The sequence below is a fragment of the Camelus bactrianus genome, chromosome X (assembly GCF_048773025.1).
Source record: "Camelus bactrianus isolate YW-2024 breed Bactrian camel chromosome X, ASM4877302v1, whole genome shotgun sequence".
Lineage (NCBI taxonomy): Eukaryota > Metazoa > Chordata > Mammalia > Artiodactyla > Camelidae > Camelus > Camelus bactrianus.
This window is the reverse complement of record NC_133575.1, coordinates 24,459,424-24,482,652: the sequence shown is the minus strand read 5'-3', so window position 1 is coordinate 24,482,652 and position 23,229 is coordinate 24,459,424. Positions and strand designations below refer to the sequence as shown.

At 36.4% G+C, this 23,229-nt stretch overlaps 1 protein-coding gene across 10 annotated transcripts in view; it reads left to right on the top strand.

Annotated features, from left to right (window-relative positions):
* Positions 1-23,229, top strand: part of DMD (dystrophin) — a 1,840,970-nt gene that overhangs the window by 1,527,440 nt on the left and 290,301 nt on the right. For all 10 annotated transcript variants that reach the window (XM_045507265.2, XM_045507267.2, XM_045507235.2 and 7 more), the window contains 2 exons: positions 1,678-1,798; positions 2,425-2,693. In XM_045507265.2, coding sequence (XP_045363221.2) covers positions 1,678-1,798; positions 2,425-2,693 — 390 coding nt within the window. The remainder of the gene's footprint in view (positions 1-1,677; positions 1,799-2,424; positions 2,694-23,229) is intronic.

The window sequence follows — 23,229 nt, the reverse complement described above, 5'->3', positions numbered from 1 at the left end:
CATTATTGTTTTTATAATTGTTATGTCAGCATCAGCTTCCTCCTGTCAAGTCCAAATAGAGAGACTAGACAAAAACAATAATTTTCTTGAAGTTAGAAAAATTAGATACCTGAGAAAAATACAGGAATACAAGAACTATATATATATATGCACATGCATGCACGTGAGCACACGCAAACACTTACCCACACACCACACACACAGAGATTTCAAATGAAATATTAGAGGGAGAATCAGCCTTACATGTAAACAGAGTAAATAACCCTCCTACTCTGTATGATTTCAAGGGAGCAAGAATATCCCACTATGTAGAAATTACTTCCGTATCCACAAGCTGAGTCGTAATATTCCATTTACAGAATTTCGTTATTTCAGCTCAAGCACCTTGCCTCCCTCCTGAATTGTAAATAACTTTGGAAGATGAATCATTTTGCAAAGTATCAGACTAAGGATTCCTTTGATTGGTGGACACCATTAGGATTTTATTTATAAGTATGCCATGTAATACATTTCTGGAGCACTCTTATAACATGGTATATCTGAAGTTTAAAGGATATACTGCTAACTTTTCTCCCAGTAACAGAACAGGGCTTAAATTCAATAGGCAACATTACTAAAACAATAGGGTAGAATTGAAAAAATATGAATAATTAAGCCGTAGATCAGGGCAAATGTTATCACTGTTGATTTTACATTGACCTTTTAGCATTTATGTGATACTTAATACTTTCATTAACATCTTCACTTCTGAGATTGCAGAATCTGGGTCAGTTACGATCTTCAATGGTTTCAGAGTATCTGTTAATTTATCCCAGCCTCACAGGAGGTCTCACAACCCTTAGCACTTGATTATATATGAATTGTATTCTTTTCATTGTTTCTAGTCTGTTAGTTTACTCCCTTATTTTGATTCAGAAACTTCTTGAAGGCAGAAACTATGCATTTTGCTTTTCTTTTAATCCCTGTATCAAAGAAGATTAGAGATTAAAATTGATAACAGAGATGACCTCAAGATACCTATTTTAGGCCCTCTCTTTTTATAGAAACTTGTTCCCACAATTCCGACCTCCAGTATACCTCAAAACATTTCTACCATTCTCAAAGAAGTCACAATGGATAATGTAATGGGTGTTTTTTTTTAAGTATTGAGTTTTTACTTAGCTTACAATTTGTACATCATTATATTTATTATCAGACATTTTGACAGAATTACCTGGAGAGTATGAATTGGATTGGTTGTATACTTCAATACAACGTAACCTTTCCCAAATAACTCTTTAGCTCTCCCATTATGCTCTGGGTATCCATTATTTTGGGTATGTGTGAGTCTTCATTAGCCCTGCTAGGGTTTTGCAATACATATCTTACAACTTTAGCTTCTGATTTCAAGTTTGGCAGTCAAATTATATAAATAAATCACTCTTATCTTAATTAAAGGGTGTTAACATATCTTGAAAATTCCCCTATCCTCTCCAGAATAGTTTTACAAACACAATGGTTTCCTGATTAACAGAAAGATCCGTCGAGCCTTCTTTATCATTTTCTAACTATCAGTTTATAAATAAAGGAGATAGAAACTGACCTGGGAATTTCATAGCCAAGTTCTGAGCACCCAGGATTAATTCTGAGAAGAATGTCACAAGCCAAATAAGCATTTCTTTTCATCTCATTTCACAGGCCTTCAAGAGGGAATTGAAAACGAAAGAACCTGTAATCATGAGTACTCTTGAGACTGTAAGAATATTTCTGACAGAGCAGCCTTTGGAAGGACTAGAGAAACTCTACCAGGAGCCCAGAGGTAATTGAATGTGGAACTGTAATAACATATTGATAGAAGGATCAGTGGTGACAGGGCAACCCATCCATTCTTGCTGACAGGGTCTGGGTAACTCTCATATTTTCCAAGTTAAATACAATCGATTCAAATTAAACCTTGATGTTGAAAGAGACAAAGGAATCATAAACCACCATGCATAAATCTGTTTGCACATTCATAAATAAACATTAAAAGAGATTAGCAATCAGTTATTGAAACATTTAGAAAATAATAAACAAAAGAGATTATCTGTGAGAAGGAAGTTTATTTTCACAAAGACTACAAGCTAATTTTCAATTTAAGAGCCTTACTGAAGTAAATTAGAGCTTGTGATGTGTATCCTAACATTTTTCTACTCAATAGCTTGAATGAATCTTGGATTATCTGATTGATACAAGGTAGAGCAGATTCGCTCAGGAGGACAGACGTCAGATGTGCTAAACTGTATCAGAATTTATGCCGGAGTATAAAAGAGCCATTAATCAGTAGGTTGGCCTCTGGTTAAACTGTACTCTCTTTCTTTTTTCCAGTATGACCTTTTCAACAATGTTTTTTTTTTTAACACAAAAATGAATGTGGCCTAAAACCTTGTCATATTACCAATTTAGAGCTGCCTCCTGAGGAGAAGGCCCAGAATGTCACACGGCTCCTACGAAAGCAGGCTGAGGAGGTCCACACTGAGTGGGAAAAATTGAACCTGCACTCTGCTGACTGGCAGAGAAAAATAGACGAGGCCCTAGAAAGACTCCAGGAACTTCAGGAGGCGACAGATGAGCTGGACCTCAAACTACGCCAAGCTGAGGTGATCAAGGGATCGTGGCAGCCTGTGGGTGATCTCCTCATTGACTCTCTCCAAGATCACCTCGAAAAAGTCAAGGTACCGTCTACTGCTTTGCTTCAGGGGCCTTTGAGAGACATAAAACAGGTTCTAATCTGAATTTATGTGCAGTTATTTTCTTCTCACAAAGTTAAAAATAGGGCCCTTAAGCATTAGAAATCAGTCCATCTTTCACAAATGCAAAGTCTTCTTGCACACAGTGTTTTCTCTAAGAGAAGATGGTGATCTAATCATCGATCTGTTTTCATTAATATAAAATGGAATCTTTAAAAGTTACAGGGAAAAAAATACCATTTTGACTTTGCTGTTAGGAAATTAAGTGTTTGTACTAACGTAGTCAGATTTGTGTGTGTCTGTGTGTGTGTGCACGCACGTGCATTCTTTGTGGTTCTTAGTATCAGAGTAAGGAGAAAGAACATTTAATGAAGAGCCAGGAGTCTAGGTTTGGCCTTTTTGCCAATTAAACTGCATGACTTGGGTGAGTCATGGTACTGTGAACCGAGGCCATTAAGGCTTCCCTTCCCTTAGAAGGCTATGTATGTAATACAATTCTGAGTTGTAGTCTGCTGCAGATATTAGGAAACATTTATTTAGAATACTGTCCATGAGACCAAAGTTAAATTCCCTTTTGGCACAACGATGATAAATATATTCTTTCTTTGTAAATATATTTAGGAGTATCATTTTGGAAACCAGCAACTTGAAACCTATTTTGTCTACTTATCTGGTGTGAAAACCAACAAAAGTCCTCCGAGAGTCCAATCCAGATGAAGTGAAATGCTCACCTGCACCTGGTTTGTTAGCCGGCACCCTCATTGTGGAAGGGCTCTTCCCCCTTGGCTTTCATGGCACTGTCTCATCCACACTCTTCTTCCTTTATTTTCCTCAATTCTGAAACTCTCAAATGTTAGCATGCCCGAGTTTCTAACCTTCCTCAGTTTTCTTTTTATTATCTGAATGCTCCCAGTTTGAAATGGCAGGATGGTGACAAATCTCAATTTCAAGTCTAGATCTCTTTTCTGATCTCGTAACCTATATGCCATTAGAATCAAAATGCAACCATTCTGAAAGCAAGTTCATTCGTTCTCCTCTCGGTCCCCTTACCTGCCCTTTCTTCTGTTTCCTATTTCAGTTAATGGATCATAATCCAACAAGTGGATCAGGCTAGAAACTTGAAGTCTGTCCTTAAATTCTTCTACATTTTCACTGACTGTACTTGATTGATCATTTTACCTCAGAATATCTCCTTTATATTTTGTCTCCTCTTTTTAACCAATGTCCTGTTCCAGGCTCCAGCATCTGTTCCTCAGATGATTGTATCATATATCCTTAAATCCCATTCCCCAGTCAGTGAACCTGGCATGTCACAAACACTGCATTTGAAATACTTGGTGAATGAATGAATGAACAGTTTCTTTACTGATGTTTTTGCATTACCCATTCTCTTCCAACTCGAATCCAAACTCTTTGCAGGAAACAGTCTGCCTGACAATGAAGTCCAATGAATGAAGAGAGCAGGTGGCCCATTTTCCTCCTAGCCATGGCTGACATTTCTGACTGTTGTTCCCATCCCAGCCATTCAGTACACTCTGACCACACCCGCTCCTTAACCAAATATGCTGTCTTTTTCCATAACTCTGCCTTTGCAAATGCTTTTCTCTCTGCCTGGCTCATGCCACCTTATCTGCCTGGTGAACTTCTACTTAGCCCTCAAGTCCCAACTCAAATGACCCCTGTCCTTGTAGTTTTCCCTGAGTGTCTTCCACCTCCAACTCCCACCAAGCAAAAGAAACGGCTCTCAATTCAGTGCTTTCACAGATCACCACACATGCTTAAATTGTCACACTTAAATTTCACGTATGTTGTAGTAAGTCACGCACGTCCTTTTTTTCTCCCATAGAAAGTGAGGTTCCTACGAGCAAGGGTCATGCTGTACATCTTTGAATTTGCAGTTCCTAGTACAGTGCCAGCAATGTGTAAGGAATCTAATTCAGCTTCTTTATTCCTTCATTCAACAGTTGTTTTTGAGCTACTGTGAATATGCTATATAGGTAGTTATAAAGGAAACAGACTTGCTGTTTTTCCTCCTGAAGCGTATATAGTCTACTGTTGAATTGAAAAGCTCTTCATTAAATAGTAGGTGAAGATTTAAAAGGGGATTAAAATGTGACTCTCTAATTTCTCAAATCTCTTCCACTCCAACATTCTGTGACTCTGCACCTAACATTTAAAGCTATGGTTAACATTTCTGCACACAGGAAAATTAAAATAATATTTTGCAGTGTATTACCCTGTATTTGCTCAGCATTAAAAATACTATTTCTATCCAAAAATATAGGAAGTAAATTTTTGAAACTCCTCCCCCAAATAGCAAATAAACTTAAGAGAAAGAATGTCCCAAAGGAACTAAGTTAATAAATCAATTAAGTGGGTGAATGTATAAACTTTAGAGCAGACACAAGGGATTCATTTTTAGCCATATCTGTCACACCGGAGCGTTTACAGGATGCTGAACATGGATGGAGAATGTTTGCAGCACCATTCAATCACGAAAACTAACTAAAAGTAGAACAGCTCAAATATCAATGGGCTCTAACCCAACACTATTTGCGGTTTTCTTTTCAGTTTCCGTCTCAGCTGTTCTTCATCCTAAGACTGACTACATTTCCCATACCCTAATTGATAAGGCTCCTCATTCTGATGCCAATAATAACATATATACATTAAATGCTTCTTCAAGAAGAGTTTATATATATCAACGCTATCTTTTTTAAGACAAAAATACACATAAGTTATAGTACCTATCAGAATATGTATGTACTGGTCATAATAGATGTGATTATTTTGGTTTCTAAATTAGTATTGTATGAACATCTTATGCATATTTTAAAACTATGGATTACATGAATTCATATATATCTATTTCCCTTCAGTAGTTCCTCTTCGTTTTGTAGCAAAAATAAAAACCCAGTTTTTTTTCTGTTGCATCTCAACAACACCAGATTTGAAACTCTGAAACATTGGTAGTGGGGATTTAGGAGAAGTGAATTTTATTAACTGAAACTTACTTTAGAAAGAGATAGCAGAGTGCTTAAACCCACTGTCTCATTTTTCTAGTCAACGATTTAAGTGCTCAGCAGCTCCACACTGTTGGGAACTCCTAACCGATAGCGAGACATGTCACAAGAAGAACATTTTATATACCCATCTCAGTTCCTTTTCATCACCCTAGTGACTCTATCATAATGCCCACCTCCATTCGGGCCTCATTTGTTGAAGAAGTTGTTATTCAAGTGATGATGGAATGTGTGTTTCTGTAAGATTTAATATTGTATCATTTCACTAGCAAATGTGACTTGAATTTGGAGAATGGATAAAAGAGCAAAAACTAAGTCCTGGAACACTATGGAAATGGCCTTATTACCCGTAATCATCTTCAGGATAGTGTACACATAATAAATCAAGAGAAAGCAACAAAATGTTAATATTGACTGTTTAGCTAAGAGAATCTCAGCCTTCCAAATATAGCTCCCATAGAAATAACCACTAGAATAAAATTTAAATTGCAAATGCCTCTTTGTTTTTAAAATTCATGATTTATACTGCTTATCAAATATTTTAAGGATAGAATCATGATTTCTCACTTTACTGGAAATAACACCAATGCTTATGTGACTATACAAATATTCTTACTTTCCTTGTAGTAATGGGGAATGAGAATAACTCCTTGAATCACTAGGTGCTCTACATAGATCTTAAAAGTAGAATATATGCAAATTTTAATAAAATAGAATGACTTTTGAACCTACAGTCTACATATGACATTTTTGTTCTTGAGAACAGTTCCTATATGAAAAAGTTTGTGTGAGTTGTTATTTTTCTTTTTGTTCTCATCTACCATGGTTTCTCGACATAGATTGCTGTGTCATTCTAGAGCCAGGAACATTTCACCGCCCTTAGTTTGCCAATTGATTTGAAACACACTTTTTCGCACACCATAGGTAAACTCTCCCAGGCTGCCATCTTGGAATGTCCGAATTTGTCACACCTATGTAGTTATGCATTTTATGTGTTGTTTTCCATCAGACTTTTAACTTGTATTTCTTACAATAAAGTCATGGACAGGGATTCTGTGAGTTTTTCCTTAAAGTTCTTACAATGAGATATGTTAATTAGAGCTTTTTGGAATTATAATAGAGAATAATGTAATGATGTGCATAGTAGAACAGGAACTATGATGAAGCCACCATGCCGTCCTGACTTATTTAATGTTCAACATTTACATTTAAAAATTTAAGAAGAAAACTGGCAAATGCTTCTCTTCAGGCTACCAGCCTGAGTCCCTGTGGCTTGGTTTATCTGAGAAATTTGTCAAAGAAATGCTATCTCAGAATTGGACATTGAGAAAACCAAGTATGCTTCCTCCTTACAGGGAATATGAAATGTGAGATAATGTATTAGAATTTCATCTTCACTTTGGCAAGCAGGAAACTTTCTGCCATGTTCACACGGCTCTGTCTTCCCTTTCTGCTTTTCTCATCTAAACCCTGGTTCTAATGTTTTATTATTATTTTATTAATTTTGTTCTATTTCTCATTTATGTGAGTCAGCCTTAAATCATTTCTTATATATGAGTTTTATAGAGAAAATTGATAATCCTTTCTGATAGAGAGAGGTGTTGCATGGTTAGACAGAACCGTCACAAATAGGGCAGCCCTAAGAAAGTTTCAAAATATGTAAGCTCTCCTCACTCTGAATAAAGGAATGAGATGCTCCAGAATGAATAAGATGTAGGAAAAGGAAAGCTTACTAATATTTCTTAATTGCTATTGACTACAAATGAATTGCCCTGAGGCAGTTTTTGTTGTTGTTTTTATATGAATGCTATGAGTATTATGTAAGCCTTTGATCGAGAAGAAAATGCAAACAAAAAAGATTTAATCTTTTATAAAGCTGGGTTAAATATGGAACTAATGCCTGTCATATGAAATACCCAGGGTTTTACCTAATTTTCAAAGCATGCAATTATGATGTTTAAAAGCATATGATTTGGCCTTTAATATCTGGGAATATATTTATAAGAAGGCATATTATAGTAAAGTCTCACATCCTTTACAAGTATAGTATTTATTTTGTTAATAGAATGGTCGTTTTTGGCCTTACTGGAGCTTCGAAACCAAAGAATAAATTAATCTTCTTAAAGTTCCTAACCAAATTATTTGTTCAATATAAAATTAAGTGTAAGTTAGTTTTGCCAGGAGACCTTATTATTTAGTTCCCGTGCATTTGCTCTCTTTTCCTGCTTTGTTTATAAAGCTAAAAGCAAATGACTTAGGACAGCGATGTCAAATCACGTTCCTTACCCAAGGCATCTGATTTTAGATAGTGCTGTGTGTGTTTTAAAAGCCCCTACCTCGATTTGGGCAAATAGAACCTTCGTTTACCATGCTATTCCCATCTTGCCTTTGAAACTTCTGAAAAGGCAGTGCGGAGTAATTGTTTCAGACATCTGCTTAGCATACTTTGAAGTGCATATAAGTTCTTTTTCAGTTTCATTTGAACCCCAGCTGTCTTCACCGAAGTCTATAATCAATCTGAATTAAGTTGTCCTACTTCTCCTAATAAGTCTCTTATTAAGTTCTGCATCAGCCTCTTAGGGAGACTTAAAAGCTAATTCATGTAGAATTGCCATTTTCTACTAATTCATTTGTCAGCTCTCCAAATTCCAAGGAAAACAATTGCAAAGACTATTAATTTGGCTCTTCATAAACAACTTATGTAAGTGTAGTGTACATTGGAACCAAGCAAACGATTTAAAACAGTGGGTGGAAGGAAATAACTTGATGACATTCAACACTGCTTTCTCTTTGACTGTTTCGAGATGCCTTCCACATTCCAAGCATAAAGCCATTTATTTAATAAGAGAAACATCCTTTTGCTTTTACTTTCATAAATAAGATAATTAGTAAGTGAACTTTGCTTAAAGATAGGAAAAGGCTTTGGAACAGTTGGAAAAGGAACGTGTTATTTTTTATTATTGAACTGATTTTAATTTGGACTTCTTTGTAGTCCTTTGATGGACTGTGATAAAAGAAGGAGCTAGAATTGGTTACCATTGTTACTGCCTTAAATCAGAGTGGTACAGCTCTTCTTCTGGTCATGGGATATTTAGGAGAACATGGCTAATCAAAATGTTCAGCTAATGAGGTCATCTGACATTATTCTACTAAAGAAGTATTTAATTAGATAATAAAAATTCCTCCAAAGAATATCATCCTTCCTACTATTTAAAAACAACCACGTCAAAAACCAGTGCTTTAATATGCCAGTCCTGTTTACTGACGATTTATTCCGCAAGCTTTGTTTGGGGCTGGTAGTAATTATAAACACTTTTCCTCAAGAGTCTTGGGTAATAAAAGACTATTCAAAACAAAAACTTAAGTTATATAGTACTGGCATTAATGAATCTAAAAACTCAATCATTCATTCATTTATGATGTGGTTAAAACCTATACCCAGAGAAGTCTGATCTCATTACAGAGTGTGAACGTTTAATTTATTTCATGAATAAAATTGTACTGGGAGTTATATTAAGGGCATCTTAGTTTTCCTGGGAATATTATTATTTAGCAGCAAGCTGAGGGAGCAAGAATTTTTATTAGCCTGTGTGCACGTGTGCATGTAACACATTAACTAGAAACAGTTTTAAAATGCATTAGTTGTTTAACAGAAATTCTGTATTTCCTTAGAAAATGGAAGCACACAGTCAGTATGTCTTTTTGTTCTCCTTTGACATCTACCAAAGTTGTACTGAGCTTGAAGTTCACAATTATGTTACTCTCTTACCATAAGCACAACAAGGAATGAATTAAGAGCAAATAGCCCAAGGAGTGGGATCTTACTGTGTTCCTGTCATGCTTGGCAATTACAATTTTTAAAATTACACAGCCAACATTGGCACCAGTATTATGCCTTATGCAACGTTACATTATCTAAGTTAAGCAATGGCATTGAATAACTGTTCTTGATTAACCCGTTTTCTGGGAATTATGGGAACAGATGTGCCTATGATACTAATATAACTCTCTCATGTTAATGGGGCCTAAGAAGAGTAAACTTTTTCATAATACGATATTTTCATACTAAAATAATATTTTGGGTTATAGTTTACAATGACTCTAGATTTTTCTATCAACAGCACTTGCCACAAGCAGTGCTTCTCAAACTGTGCTAATTCAGTTCTCTTAACGGCAAAGAACATAAAGCCTGATATCTTCCCCTTCTCCCTGCTTTCCTCCTTTTTCCATGAGCATATAATTTCTTCGATGTTTCTTATTGTTTTTTCGAAATCTCGTTTCAATCTTGTGGTCTTCTCAAAAATGTATTTGTTGTGTTTTAATATAAAGAAGTTTTTCTCCAAGATCTTAAGTCAAATGACTCCTCAGTATATTCACCTATGGGTATGAAAGCATTATTGAGAAGCCTGATAGGAAAAATTGCCCATTCTGTGCAGGCTTCACCTTTTTCCATCAACTTCTTTCTTTTATGTACACACACGCAAAGAGTTGATCCTCGCCATTTCATACTTATCGTTTGCAGTTTCATCTGATCATTGTGATCCAAAAGGTCCATGGTTTGTAGCTCTTTGTGATTTTGAACACATATTCTTTGAGGCTTTTGTGCAGCAGTCACTTAATAATGATTTAACTGGTGCTATAGGTCAGGTTCCCTGGAAGCAGACCCTGAGAACAGGGTTCTGGGTGCACAGGATTTATAGACGGTCTGCTTTCAGGAGAAGCCTGTGTGGGAGTTAGGGAAGCCTAAGAAGAGAGAAGAAAGAGCCAAGCAAGCATGCCATCTCAGGCAATATCTAGCTTTGTGTCTTGATCCAAATGGAGAAAGCTCTGGAATATGAACCACACAGCTGGTTTGTCTTTTACACCCCAGCCGGTCACTGGCTGTAGCCAGCAATATGCTAGTAAATATTTATCAACTAGCTCTAACGTAGAGTGAACACAGATTTGTAGTGTTTTCCAATTGTCATGGTGTAAATACTCCCACCATGGCTGATTCTCACTACCAACATGATCTCACTGAATGCAGAATTGGGAAGAGACACAAGCAATTGACTCCTGGGCTCTGCTTCAGCACACCACGGACTGTGACCCACCGCTGGGGATGCGAGTTACCTCCCAGGCCGAGGGTGTGTGTTACCTCCTGGGCTAGGGGACTCCCATCAGCAGAGATCACCTTTCTAAAAAAACAGAGAGCCAGCTGTGAGACATTAGAAGCCAACAATCACAGCAGCTGTGGGCTGGATGCCCAGACCAGGAAAAGTGTCCCCTACGACTGGTGAGCGAGCCTAGTAATCCACTCAGCCTCCATATCTCAACAACTTTCTCAATGCTGTTTTGTTCTTGCACATGGAATAATTCTTCAGAAGTGATGAAAATTTTGTTTATGAAAAATCCACCCTCCCCCTGCCCAACCTACCTCTTAAGTACTTACTGGAATTGGTAATGGAAGAGAAGAGTTAATGAAAAGGTCTAAGAAAGTGGTGATTTTTAGCAAAGAAAAGGGCTGTATAAGCAACTTCGGCTTTCTAGTTATGTAATCTGTAAATGCCTCAATTGATCAGATGTTCATGAATTTGGAGATTCTAAGTATACAGACATAGTTATTGAGAATGTCAAGAATTTTCTCTGCAGTGATTCTCACCTTCGTGTGCGTCAAAATCACCTAGAGGGCTTGTGGTAACCTGGGTTGGTGAACACTTTCCCCAGAAATTCTGATTCAGGAGGTCTGGAGTAGGGCTAAGTGTCTGCATTTCTAACCAGTTCCCAGGTGATGGTGATGCTACTGGTCCAGGTACACTTTGAAAGCCTTCATTCCATAGTAAAGCTACAGTATATACATATAAATACATACTTTGTTTATCCTTAGTAATTCTTCAGTGATAAGTAGTAAATACATCATTTGTTACTGCTTTTATGTTTAACAACATCCAGAACATTTAATTTAAAAATGAATTCAAGCACGTGGCCTCCTATGAGAATGATTGATAGTTTAGGTAGGGAGCAGGGTTTCACTCTGAAACCTTGAAATGAATAATGGCCTACTCTTCCCGAATCTCTCTTGTGAAAGACAGTCTCAGTTATTTATTCCAGTTTTCCTGTCGGTATTTTAATGGCACTCATGCAGTTTTTGAGTTGCTTCAACTGACTTAGAACTTCACTTGCCTTCTCATTATTAACACTTTAAAATTAATACATTCAGTCACATAATGTTCACTGTGTTTAAATGTTATCACATTTACCAATAACAATTAAATTTAAAAATTCTCATAGTTTTCTGCCAAACATACTGATTATAAGCAATTGCTTTACAGAGTTTCTGAAATCAAGAACATTCAGAATAGTTGAGATTATTCAACTTTTTAAAGTTAAAACCTGCTTGCTAGATATGATTAGCTGATAGCTTATCCAGGAATTCTTACATTTTATAATTTATCTTGTCAACCCACTGAGGCTCTGTGTTCAGGGGAAGAGGGCATATGTTTGTGTGTAGAAATGGAGATCGATGTGAGGTGAAACTGGGAGAAAGTAGGAGATAATCTTAACTTCAGTCGTTGGGAAAGGGGATGTTTTCTTACCCAAGGTGGTATAAAATCACTCTATTAATTGCCTATAAAAAAAAGTTTATGCTTGTGGTAAAAGGTGAGTGATATATGTAATGAAAACTGTGCACTAAATATAATAGAAACAAATACTTTAAAATATATTTTAACATTAAATAAGCAATAGTCAAAACAGCATCTCCCCCTTATTCTGGAATCTCAGGGGGATGTGATGTGGAAATAAAGGCAATTTTACATTAAAAGTAAATTGATAAATGTTTGATGTAAAATTGAAATAGCTATGTATAAACCCACTCAAATCAAGTATACATTAAATAATTGAATTAACTGAATTAGGCAGAGTAAGGGCACATTGATTTTCAATGTTTTTGAAAATTGGTCCACATATCATTGTTATGTTTTTGTTTGTAAACTTCAATACTTATTAAGTTTCCACAGTGTATTCAGCCCTGAAATGTCAAACTCTCTTAACCAGAATGAGGCTGGAGAATCTAACAGTAAGATAGATTTCTTCTTCCTTTTAAAGAATTGATTTTTATGGTGATTTTTTTTCTTCATCTGGTGAAGAGCCTGCTGGTCCTATTTCAAAACACATTTATTTTTAGAAGTCTTGTTCCTTGGGATTCTACATTATTATAGACTCAGTAGGCTCATTTGGAACTTTTCCCTATCAAATTCTCAAATCCTACCATCATGATCTTGACATGGCATTAAGCAAGTTAGCAAAGAGAATAAAGTCAATTTATCAGCAATAGATGCCAAAGTACCGTAATTAGAAACAAAAGTGAATGAAGAGTAAACAATACATTGATTTGTTTGGGGGAACTAGTGACAAACCACCACCGAGTTTCATTTTGTTCACGTATTTTCCTACCCTTAAAACCTTTTTAACCCACTTTGGAGTCTATACATTGTTATGAACCTAAATCCTACTAGGTCTCTCATTAAATAATATCCATTGAATTGCCTGGCAGTTGCAGAAGGCCCTTGTCTGTCCCAAGGACAAGTAGGCCACACGAAACATTTCACCTACTTCCCCCACTACTTATCAGTTGGCTGTTGGCCTTCAGTATTTCTAGCAGAGCAAGGCTAAAGCCAAAGAATGGTTCATTGTTTTCAACTTACACAAACCCCATAGTAGAATCACCGCAAGGGTGATCCAATATAGTGGTGATTTGTGCATCCAGTAAAGCATAAGATTAAAAGAAATAATCTAAACAAATGAGCGTAAGTTCTATTGATCCTTTGACTTACACGGTGAATAAAATATTACCTTTGGAACCACCCTGACATTTTGTTATAAAGGTTAAAGGAAGACATTTACAAGGTTGTCTCAGTGTTAAAATTGCCTGGAGATTGGGGTTGAGTGTCCTGTGCAAGAAATCTGACCCCCTATGACTTTCAACTAAAATCTTGAATTCTTAGTTAAATGATTATTTTTTAAGATTTTAAACCCTTTTTTCAACTAAAATAGTATTCTTTAGATAATCAGTACAGCATCATTCCCACAGATTTTTGAGGATAGTAAGTCACACTCCTTGTTTGAAAAAGAAAAAAGGAAATCTCTTACTATTAAAATATTATATCTTTGTTAGTTGAATACTAATCACTTTTTTTAAAGGGTAGATTTAGCCAATGAATGAATTTTTTTTTTTTTTTTGGAAATAACATTTGAGTCCGTTAAGTAGACAGGTTGACACTTAGGCACGCTTCTATAAGTAGCAATTTATTCATCATTTGCATGTACTTAAGTGGACATTACCATCATAGCAGTTGTCATAACAGAACATAACAGGATGTGGATTTAGATCTTACCTTAAGATGTGATCAGAAAAATCAGAGGTATATCTTGAAAGTAAAATTCTCAGAGCATGGTGAAAAAAATAAAAAACTAAGAAAACTCTTGACTCCGCTTAAGAAGCTAGATCTTCATACACACATACATATATTGAGGTAAAAATAGTAACTACTAATAAATCTGGAGGGGAAACATTGCTTGGAGATAAATACATAAGGCTTTCTTTTCAGCCCAGGAATATGATGGAATGAAGAGGAACCATTATTAAAAATTTACCAATCTAATTTCTAAACATGCTGTTGCATAGATTTTAATGAAGAAAATCCATTTTATGTTCATTTCATTTGACTTTAAGTGGTGGAATATCTTGTTCTTTTGTTATTTTATTTGTACGAAAGAAAGGCATTTTGGAAAGACTAAAAACATGTATTAAATTGAGGAGCCACAAGAATCTGAAAGTAAAAGTTAAAAATTATATAGAAGGGCATTTTACAATCCTTTTTAGCCCTCTTCCATTTAATTATTTTTATCTCAGCTCTTAGAAAATTTATATTCATCTCTGATTCAGTTCTGCTTTAGTATTTCTAAGTTGATAACAATGTATTGAATGGAAAATCAAATCAGCAAAAATCCGTTTTGTTTCAATACTGAGTGCCTTCCCCAAAGAACTAAAATTAAATAAATGTGCCCAGTATAAAGCAAACTAGGTGTAGTATATTGCACAGGTAACTCAGCCCTAGATTCCTCTATTAATTATTATTCATACATGCAGATGTAGCTTAATTGATTTTAATGGAGAAAAAGAATCTTTTGGGAACTGCTATATACAATACCATACTTGTCCTCCATTTTCTTGGTCAAAAATGTTGCATTTTACAGCTGTGGATACATTTTGGCTTGGATTTGTTTCTTTATAAACTTTTAACATAGAAATCATCCTTTAAATGAAATTATATTCATTAGATTAAGCTGCAGGATCATAAGAACTTAGTCTATATGGTGCGCTGCTATATGCCTAGTGCCTGGAACATTCCCTGGCGTATAATAGGTGCTCAATAATATTTTTTGGAATGAGTGAATAAATAAACATCCACAAAAGCACAGGGCAAAATAGTTTCTTCCTTTAAAAATTATTTTACATGTAATCTGCTCCCATTTGCCAATATCCTATTTCTAGCCATTTTTACTTCGTGTCTGAATCTACAAATGCTCATTGTCAATTCTTTCTCCTTTCTGAAATGGCCACTAGCTTACAGGATCTATTTGAAATATTCCAATTGAACATGCCACACCCAGATGAACTTGCCGTTTTCTGATGTTCCCCTCTATAGATGACTTCAGTCATGTCATCTACTCAGGGAGACTCTTGATCTGCCTTAGCATCCTTCTTTGCACTTTTCAAATCTGGTGACAGAACTTCTCATAACATGATTACATTGTTTTGTAATAACCCACTAAAATTGTCTCTCTGCTAATGACTGTGAATCCATTGAGGGTTCCATTTTCCCAGTGCATGGTAGCTGTATACATAGTACCTAGTGGATATAAAGTAAGTGTTTTCAAGTGAGTAGTAATTAAGTTTAACTAAAAGAGTTGCTGAGACTGTGCCATCCCCCTTTTCAAAAACCATCATCATCTGCACTTCAAAGGCCAGATCATTCAAACCCACCAGTCTTACTCCAAGAAAATGCCCAGGATTTGTCTACCATGACTGTCCTGTACCTCATGCTTCAACTTATTAAATACTATTTACACCTCAAAACATGTTAAGGTTTCTTACCCCTTAGCTTTTGTTCAAAGTTTGAACAAATATCTTTCCTCCTCCCATCATACTTACTCTTCCTTTATCAATTTCATGTACCTACATCTCAATGTCTAGTTCAAGGAGGCTGTACAAAGCTACATGATGGAGGAGTGAGGAAAGACAGATTTACCCCGGGGTTATGCTAGAAGTTGGCTCCAAAGACTAAGCTACCCGAGAAAGGATCTTTTTTCTTTTTTTATTGAAGTGCAGTCAATTATAATGTGTCAATTTCTGGTGTACAGCATAATATCCCAGTCATGCATATAATGCATATACATAATGTTCATTTTCAGATTCTTTTTCATTATAGGTTACTACAAGATATTGAACATAGTTCCCTGTGCTATACAGAAGAAACTTTTAAAAAAATATTTTTATATATAGTGGCTAACATTTGTAAATCTCAGACCCCCAACTGTATCCCTTCTCACCCCCTTCGCTGATAACCGTAAGATTGTTTACTATGTCTGCAAGTTTGATTCTGTTTTGTTGATTAGTTCATAGTGCCCTTTTTTCCTTTTTTTTTTTTTAATATCATATGGTATTTTTCTTTCTCTTTCTGGCTTACTTCGCTTAGAATGATGATCTCTAGGTCCATCCATGTTGCTGCAAATGGCATGATTTTATTCTTTTTATGGCTGAGTAGTATTCCATTGTAGAGATATACCACAACTTCTTCATCCAGTCATCTGTCAGTGGATCTTTAGGTTGTTTCCATGTCTTGGCTATTGTATATAGTGCTGCTATGAACATTGGGGTGCATGTATCTTTTTGAATTAGAGTTCCATCTGGACATATACCCAGAAGTGGGATTGCTGGATCATACGGTAGGTCTGTTTTTTGCTTTTTCAGTTTTTTGAGGAATTTCCATACTATTTTCCAAAATGGCTGCACCAAACTACATTCCCACCAGCAGTGTAGGAGGGTTCCCTTTCTGAGAAAGATTCTTAGTCAACCTTAGTCTTTGGATTTGTCATGGATGAATTTAGGACCCTCCGCTTTGCCAGGTCTCCTTGAATTAGACTGAATAGGACTCGTGTGATTTTGTATTCCCTGTGTTGTGGGACAGAATGCCTAACTGGTTGCAGGTGGAATAAAGGAAGGTAAAATAGACCCAACCTTCTCATTCATCTTTACAGCAGCCTTTATGTGTCAATGTTACGTTCCCCTTTATACACAAGAGGAAATGCTTGGAAAGTATTTGTAAATGAACTTTTTCTTAGTGGAAAACCCCAAAATGAGAGAGGGGGGACTGAGAAATAGAGACAAAAAAAGATGGAGAGAGAGAGATTATCTGTGATCTCAACCTCAGTATCTATAATCTCAATCTCTGCAAGTGCCACTTTGGACAAAGTAGAAAAAGTTACCTGTTTCATAGATGAGATCTCCAGCCCTCTCTGCCAAGGCTCCTCAATTCAGTAGTGGAACCCAAGTTGGTTTTCAGCCCCCTTGTCCCCTTGGCCAGGCTACTCTACAGCTCCACATGGAGACTCTGGTGTGTAGCCTTCTTGTCTTTTCCTAGACATTTTTAAAGTATTTTTAAAGCTTTTATTCAGACTTGCCAAAATGCCCTGCAGGAGGCTACATCAAGTGTATCACCACCAAAAGAACATATTTTCTTTAAACAGATTACTTTCCCTTTTTCCCCTACTTGCTTCACTTTTATGAAAACCCCCTAGTTGGTACCAAAAACTTGAACATTACATTCTTGCTCAGAACATTAGAGATACTTCAGAAATTAGCATATAATTTAACATAAAATAAATCGAGTAATAGATACAAAGAATTCAGATACGGAACCTGAAGGAAATAAGCAGGTTTCTCTTCTTTTATTTAGGAACTCGGCATCAGATTTCTATAGGAAACTGTGCTCACAAAGCAATTTGAGAATAGCTGCTGATCTGAAGTATTAATGCCTAATGATCTTGACTGTTTATTCTTTAATAAAATGCACTGAGGGGTTATCATGTACTAGGGACAGGCATACCCTGGTGGAAAAGAATAATATAGAATTGCTTTAATGAAGGTTAGGGTCTTGTGATGGGACAGATAATGAATTAATAAATAGGCAAATAAATATGCATTTATCAATTGTGATCAGTGTGAAAAAGGAAAATAGGGTTCTAAGACAGAAAATTAAGAGGAGCTTGCTTTAGATGAGGCGACCAGGGATGGGCTGTCTTTCACAGTCACCTTAAACTGAGATCTGAGGTAGATGAATAGAAGCCAGCTAGGCGGAGAATACAAATGTAAAACTTCGGGCTGAGGTCACAACATGCACGAAGAGTGTAAGTCAAGAATAAGCTTGGTGAGTTCTTCTAAAAGCTCCTGTGAAAAGTGCCAAGTTCTCAGGCCCACCCTGGGCCTATTGAATCAAAAACACTGGAGAGGAACCCAGCAATCTCTGTGTTAAGAAGCCCTCCACATAATTATCATTCACATTGTGGTTTGAGAACCACTGCCTTAGACAGATGTTTTGAGCCATGCTGGAGGAGGTGAGAGCAAGACAGCCTCTCTATGCCAGGGCGATGGTAGTGGCAAATGTGGGCACAGACCGTAAACATTTAGACTGGCAGAAATGTTCGCAAATTTGAAAAATCTGATAAATGTAGAACTTTGTCTAAAGTAACTCCTGAATTCGAATAGTAAAGTCCCTTTGGGTGATGTTTTTAATGGTTTATGGATTATTTATTACTTATTTTTAAATAAGTAAGTAGATTTCATTAATTGCCATTTTGCTTGATGTTTTGTCAAATTAAAATTTTTCAGAAAGAAAATATTGGCATTTCTTCTATTTCCTTAGCAGCCTAAGACATGGTCTGCTTAAATGATTTATTTATACTCATTAGAGACCTTTTATTTTTATGGTGGATATTTTGCATTTAGCCTCTGTAAAACTCTCATGAACTACCTTTTTTTTTTAAATTTGTTTTACTTGTGTCATTAGAAAGCTGTGGAAATCTTGAACTGTTTCTGTTTTTGTTTGGTTTGTTAGCTTCATTTTTCTATAAAAAAGAAATAATCAGTGATCAGAGTTAGGATTATGGAAGCTAGTTTCCAAGGAAATTAAAATAACTCAGATGTGTACAGCTTGTTCTTATAAGTAAAAACCTTTCCCTTGTGGTCAGTTCTGTCCTCTTCCTCATTTCCAATTTATATTTGTGAGGGCAAAATAAACATGCATAAGAAAGAAAGTAAAAAGACGGGCACTGTTAGTGTGGGTCAGCTATAATTCAGCCTTTAAGAACATTGGAGTTATCAGCTTTCTAGTGAAGCCATGTCCTGAAAGATGAAGAATTATGATGCATGTGAATGAGAAAATGTTAAAAAAATTTATGCTTTTGTATTTGGGTGTACACTCTTTTTCAATAGTATGAAGAGAGACTAGAAATCATTTTTCATAAACACATGAGGATTCCTTATGGGAAAAAATGCAGCAGTTAATTGCTATTCTTTTAGTGCCACAAATTTGGAAGTATGGTGACTCTGAGGGGAAACCATAGTTAAAATATAATTACTGATAATTGCTTGGGAAACAAAAGCACCAGATTTTTTCTTGCCTACAAACTTCACATTGTATTCCTAAAAGCTATTTTTTTTTAATTTAACCTACCCCAAGTCATCCTGATTATGCTACATCTAGGTCATTAGTTCTGAGTCTGTTTCATTATTTATGTCCTTATTCAGTTTGCTCATCCAAAGTGATTATGCCCAAATATGAACACGTACAGGAATTGCCCTGAAAACGGAACGCAAGGAAGACAGTGAAAAAAAAAAACAGCATAATATTTTGCCCTCAGGCTGCCACAGTAAAAACTGATACTGGAATGCTGTGCAGTCGCATCTCTATTAAAAAAAGAGTACATGTTTCGATGGCATAATTTATTGTCAAGAATGTCTCTACCAGAGGTAAAAGGAATACTAACAGCAGAGGGAGGTACTCGTTCAGTCTGCAGATTATCCTGTGTGTCTTAGTGCCACACAATTCCTTAGCATTTGGCAGAAATCAGGAACTTCATCTTATGGAAAGGGTGACATGTCTCAGTTTTGTTGGGAATCTATGGGCTAGCCTCATAATGTTAGTAAAAAGAATTCACGTAAGTTTATTGCAAAAAAAAAAAAAAAGTACCTGACACCCAAAGTCCCAGCAGTAAAAGGAGGTTGGGGAACTGGGTAAAGTTATTCTACATAGTGGATGCTATTGGTGCCCCAGCCAGATTCCTTTACCAGGCCAGTGGTGCACTCGTCTCACAGCAGCTCTGAGCGTTGGCTAGTAAACACTCATAGTTGCGCCCTTTTCCAGAAAACCTTCCTCATTCAAAAGGAAGGTCCCTTGCCTGGGAGGTTACACCACCCCTTCTCGTCAAAGACTGCCAGAGGGCAGCTAGCCAGCAATAACTGATAGACATCGTGGTCTAAAAGACAACACCTTTGTCTCAAGGTGGACCTTTTATGGTATAATTTGTGCGCCAGAGCTCTCCACGGCACCAGGTTGATAACTTGCTGTTTTCCATCTAAGACCACATCCTTACTTAGCTTTCTTGTCCTGACCTCCTGCTTCTCTCATTCCTATTCTCTTAAAAGCACTCAGACTCTACTTCCTGAAGGCAGTAGGTATCTGAGACAAAAGCTAAACCTACATCCTGGACACTACACCAGGCCGGGACCAACCAGAGCCAAGAGCCAAGAATTGCTGATAACAGCGGAAGTCTCCAAGTCTGATGCATTTCATGAAAACCTTGCCTACACCTCATCTTGTGTTTCTTCATTATTGGTCCAACCACATTTGAGTAGCTCATTTCTCCTAGGTATTTTAGAGGCTCCAGTAAGCCTCTGACCTTCTGGGCAAAGCAGAATGTGGTCCTTGACTCTCTTGGTTCCAGTGGCAACCACTCACTCCCATCGGGATGATACACCCATCCAGAAATCCGATGCTGCAAAACACAGCTGGGCTGTACCTACCCCCAATTCCTGTGTAACTGGGTTCTATGAGGACTTCCCTGAGCCACACGTAGAAGCCTCAATACCAGTACTAAAGACCTGGATTTGCAGGACATGAGTTCTCTTTCCTTCCCCTCAGCTGCTAACCCAGTGTGAAGAAGTCTGGGATTTTTCCTATCACATATTCTTTTTAGGCTTCTTTTTTTTAAAATTGAAATGTAGTTGATTTACAATGTTGTGTTAATTTCTGGTGTACAGCATAGTGATTCAGTTATACATACATATATATTCTTTTTCTTATTCTTTTTCATTATAGGTTATTATAAGCTATTGAATATAGTTCCCTGTGCTCTACAGTAGGACCTTGTTTATCTGTTCTACTATTCTAGTAGTTTTTAGGGGTTTTGGTTCACAAACATTTTCGTTCAGTGAGGTTTCATTGTAGAAAGGAATGCAGTTAGCCTCTATTTTGTTTCTTAGGTAGTATTTTGTAATATACATTTCTCTGCCCAGCGTATATTGCCCTAGAATGACATTTTGTTGTCAGATCATACTCATTTTGAATTCCTGGTAAGTGAGATAGGACCTCTATGAATTAGTAGGTTAAGGTTTCAGGATCAATGTTTAGTATCGCTAAGAAGAGAAATTTTTCAGATTCTCAGTAGCACCATTAATATATAAATAAAACTTATTAATATATAAAAATTAATATATATAATATCATATATATTCATATAGCTATATATATCACAGTTTGTAAATAAACTCATAAGTGGCAGAGCTAATTCGAACATCCCAGAGTCTCCTCTTCTTCTTGCTTGCTTGTGCAACTAATCTTGCTGTGGCCTTTCTTGGATTGTCCTGGGCCACTACCATTGGCCCATTGTACTTTCCATCTACAAGCCTCATCTTGCTTCACTTCCCTCCTAATCTGGTTTAGCTGTGTCTTTCAGTCACATTCCAGCTAAAATTTAAACTCTTTTGTCCCTAAGCGTTTGTGCCACAACCGTATGACAAAACCCCAAACCTGCATGAACTGTTTTCTCCATGCTTGTGTGGGATGCTGTTGGAGAAAGAGAAAATTGGGTTGATTGGTTCTGCTAAAAAATTGTGGTCTTGAGCCTCAAACAAGCCCTCAACACTGTCTGGCAACCTTTCTATGTTTCTTTGGTCAACTGTCTCTCACAGTCTCTATCACAACTAATTCAAATGTCCCCACTTACCCTTTTTTGTGTGTGTTTTTGGGAGGTGAGTAATAAGGTTTATTTATTTATTTTTTGTACATATGTATTTAAAGAAGGCACTGGGATTGAACCCAGGACCTTGTGCATGCTAAGCATGAGCTCTACCACTGAGCTATATATACCCTTCCTCCCTAATTCATATTTTCATTCAATGAATATTCATTGTACATTGATACTATGCCAGGTCTGTTGCTTCCTAATTCACAGAGGAAACAGAGGCCCCCAAAGTCGAAGTGCCTCAACTTCCATTTTCCAGTGGTCCAAACTGACCTACTTTGCCTTACAGAATAGTCCCTTAACTGTCAAGTCAAAGTTGCTCCCTCAAAAGTAACATTCCCTTGTTACTAGACAGTCTCTTTCTTTTGTTGCAAAGTGGTTGATGACTGTAATTCTAAATCTATATTTGAACAAATCTTTAACTACAGAAAGATAAGCAAAGACCTGACAAGCAATTTAATGTCATAAAAAGAAGAAAAACTTGACATATCAGACTTATATATCATGCTAAATCAGTACTTTTATATCAGACTTACAGTATTGTAAATCAGTACTTTTCTATCTAAATCAGTACTTTTATATCAGTACTTTTCTATCTATAATCAGCCAACATTTAATGAAGTGAAAATTTTGCCTGCATGAAACTAGTCATAATAAAATGAGACTTGGTTTGCTCTTTCATGAAGAACATACTCCAGATGTTTAAGTGATTCAAAGAAAACCCAGAGTATAATGGCTCCCTTCAATGTTTTCTCACTTACTGCTTCCAAAGTGGAATAAAACCTAATGAAATTCTGATAGTATGTAAATAGCACACCATATTGTTCAGTGTTAACTGTGCTTTTTGACATGTTATGTTTAGTGTTTAATAATTTAAACATAAATGTATATGTGCGATATTAAAAGTGCTAATATTTGAAATAGAGTCAAACCCAATGTTACGTCCACTTAAATGACATGGTGCCTGTATTCATTTTGACATAGTATGTCCTGTGGTTTAACGTTGAGGGTGCCATGCTTCTTGTTGTGTACACTTCTAGGCATGGACAGCTTGGAGCAGTGAGCCACCCTCAGGTGGTATGGAGCTGCCACCAGAACCTAGGTCAAGTGTCAAAGTCAAGACTAACTTAGACACTCTCCTGCCTCCTTTTTCT